At 66.7% G+C, this 2979-nt stretch overlaps 1 protein-coding gene across 1 annotated transcript in view; it reads left to right on the top strand.

Annotated features, from left to right (window-relative positions):
* lama1 (laminin, alpha 1) overlaps nt 1–2979 on the top strand; it is an 18055-nt gene that overhangs the window by 6071 nt on the left and 9005 nt on the right. Inside the window, exons 12-20 of the mRNA XM_019887495.1 lie at nt 344–484; nt 554–712; nt 769–870; nt 939–1153; nt 1236–1539; nt 1615–1742; nt 1821–1907; nt 1982–2193; nt 2724–2830. Of these exons, the coding sequence (XP_019743054.1) occupies nt 344–484; nt 554–712; nt 769–870; nt 939–1153; nt 1236–1539; nt 1615–1742; nt 1821–1907; nt 1982–2193; nt 2724–2830 (1455 nt within the window). The remainder of the gene's footprint in view (nt 1–343; nt 485–553; nt 713–768; nt 871–938; nt 1154–1235; nt 1540–1614; nt 1743–1820; nt 1908–1981; nt 2194–2723; nt 2831–2979) is intronic.

The raw sequence follows: 2979 nt of genomic DNA, 5'->3' as shown, positions 1-2979 counted from the left end.
GAGCGTCTCTGTGTGTGTGTGTGTGTGTGTGTGTGTGTGTGTGTGTGTGTGTGTGTGTGTGTGTGTGTGTGTGTGTGTGTGTGTGTGTGTGCGCGCACGCGCGCCAGGTGCTAGCGCAGGTCAGTGTACGTGTAAGAAGGGTTTCGCAGGCCGCAGGTGTGACCGTTGTGCTTTTGGATTCCGAGAGTTTCCCGTTTGTGCCCGCTGCGAGTGTAACCCGGCCGGCAGCGTGAACGGGAACCCGTGCGACAGCTGCCTTTGCAAAGTAGGTCCGGAGGCCAGAAGCGCGCCGGATCCGTCCGGCGTGCCGTTTGCCACCCGCATCGCGCGCTCTCTTTCTCAGGCCAACGTGATGGGCGCTCACTGCGACCTGTGCAAGGCGGGCTTCTACAACCTGCAAGCCGCCAACCCGCTGGGCTGCACCGACTGCTTCTGCTTCGGCGTGTCGGATGTCTGCCAAAGCTCCGCTTGGTTCGCCGCGCAGGTACGCGCGCGTCGCGATCCTTGCCGTCACCGACGCGATGAGGCCGACGTCGGGGATCTTTCGTCGCAGGTGGTTTCCGCGGAGGCTCGGCTGGACGCTTCCCCCTCCCTGCGCGACGACCCCGCCCTCCCGGCAAAGGAACCCGCCGCCTCCGGCAACTTCTCCTCCGGACATCGTCCGACGCGGGAGCTGTCGTGGGAGGCGCCCGACACTTTCCTCGGCAACAAAGTAGGCGCTTGTCCCGCGCCCGCCCCCGTTCGGCGTGACGCGGCGTCTCTTTTCAGCTGACGTCCTACGGGGGTCTCCTGAACTACTCCGTCCTTTACGGCGGCTCGCCGGACGACGGTCAAGGTCCCGTGGCGGCCCGCGCCGACATCATCATTCAGGTAGCGAAAGGACGCCCGAGCCGGCGCAGTCGGGGGCGCGCGGGATGATGCCATCTTGTCCTCCGCAGGGCAACGGGCGCGCGCTCCGCCTCTCGCCGCCTCACGTCCTCTTCCTCTCGCCGTCGGCCGAGCACGCGGCGGCCACGCGGCTGCTCCCGAGCCGATTCGTAGACCGAGAAACGGGCGTCCGAGTGAGCCGCGACGATCTGCTGACCGTCTTTGCCGGGGTGACGTCGTTCGGGGTCAGGGTTCATCTCGACGCCTCGGCCGGCGGAGCTATGCGGTGAGGGCGCGTTCGACCGAAAGACCCCGTCGGGCCGGCGCCCGGCGCTGACGAGCCACCCGCCGCTCTGTGATCGCCTCAGCCTCGTCCGCGCGACCCTGGAGGCTGCCGACCCTCGGTCCGCGTCTGGCGTGCGGGCGCTCGCCGTGGAGACCTGCCAATGTCCGTCGGGGTACGGCGGGACTTCCTGCGAGGTGAGCTCCCGGCTTCCCCTCGGCGCACGCGCGGCGCGCTTCCTCGGAAGGTGCCTCGCGAGCGTCTTTCTGGGCGTCCAGTCGTGTCTTCCAGGTTTTTACAGGGTCGGCGGAGTTTTGTTTGGAGGAAACTGCGTGCGGTGCCAATGCAACGGCCACGCCTCCGACTGCGACGCCAACGGCGCGTGTCTGGTCAGTGGCGTCGCCGTCCGTTCGGACGGGGTCCGAGTCGGAGCCGAGACGTGACGCGTGTCGTCTGTCCCTCAGGGCTGCGGCCATCATACCGCCGGTCCGCACTGCGATCGCTGCCTCCCCGGTTTCTACGGCGACCCCGCGGCGGGCACGGCGGACGATTGTCGGCGCTGCGCGTGTCCTCTGACGGAGGCGTCCAACAGGTGGGTCTCATCGCTTGTTGCCCTGGAGCCGGACCCCCAAGAATGGCAAAACTCTTAAGCGGCTCTCCGGCGTGGCAGTTTCAGTCCCACGTGCGTGCTGGACTCTTTCGGGCTGGTCTCATGTGACCGCTGTCGGGAAGGCTACGCCGGGAGCAGGTGTCACGAGTAAGGAGGAGCCGCCGCCGCCGTCCGCGGACGCCGAGCCGGATCGCCGCGACCGCGTCCGTTCCCCTTGCCAGGTGTTCCGGCGGTTTCTACGGCGACCCGCGGGTCGCGGGCGGCTCTTGCGTTCGCTGCCGATGCAACGGCAACGTGGACGCCGAAGAGGCGGGACATTGCCACAACGTCACCGGGGAGTGCCTGCGTTGTCGCAACAACACGGCCGGAAGGCACTGCGAGATCTGCGCCGCCGGTTTCTACGGAGACGCCGTGCACCGGAAGAATTGCACAGGTGCCGGCCGCACGCTCGCGTCGAGATGGCGGAACGTCGTCGATGGAGGCCCGTCCGGGTTACGGCGGACCTCTTTGACGCGTGGCTGTTTTGCCGCTCCCGCGTGGAAAGCGTATCGGGAGCGACCCGGGACGTTCACCGCGGTCAGATCTGTTCCCTCGCTCAGGGGCGGCACGGCTCAGCGGTCGTTGGGGGTTGCTTCCGGTCCGCCGCCGCCGCCGCCGCCGACCGACGCTCTGCCTTGATTCGCTGGACCCGCGCGATACTTTGGTCAATCCAAATCGAGCTCCCGTTTTCAAATGCAGACGAGGAATTTCTTTCTGAAAAGCGCCGAGCTTTTCGCATGTCCAAACGGTGGCAGTTTTGCACCGTCAAATAGGAGAAGTCAAAGCGCAGAGGCGGCGCGCCGCAACTGCTCAACCTCGGCACGGTTTTCAAAACGCAGTTTCGCGAGCGAGCGAAGACGCGTTTGCCAGCTCGCGTTTGGATCTTTTCCTCGCTCGCACTTACCGGACGCTCCCTTTTCGCAGACTGCGACTGCCACGTCAACGGATCCCTGTCGAGCGTCTGCGATGCCGCCTCGGGCCAATGCCCGTGTCGAGACAAGATGACGGGACGGGCGTGCGACCGTTGCCAGGTTGGGACCAGGTTCGCTCTCGCACTTTCCGAGTCCGCCGTTTCAGAGTAACGGCAAGCTTCTCGCCGGGGCGCAGCCGGGCTTCTTCGCGCCGCGGGGCGGGTCCGGCTGCGTGGCCTGCGGCTGCGACCCGAGGGGATCCCCGGAGG

This window comes from Hippocampus comes, unplaced genomic scaffold, assembly GCF_001891065.2.
Source record: "Hippocampus comes isolate QL1 unplaced genomic scaffold, H_comes_QL1_v1.1 scaffold393, whole genome shotgun sequence".
Taxonomy (NCBI): domain Eukaryota; kingdom Metazoa; phylum Chordata; class Actinopteri; order Syngnathiformes; family Syngnathidae; genus Hippocampus; species Hippocampus comes.
Note: the sequence above shows the minus strand (reverse complement) of the source record. Positions and strands in the feature narration are given on the sequence as shown.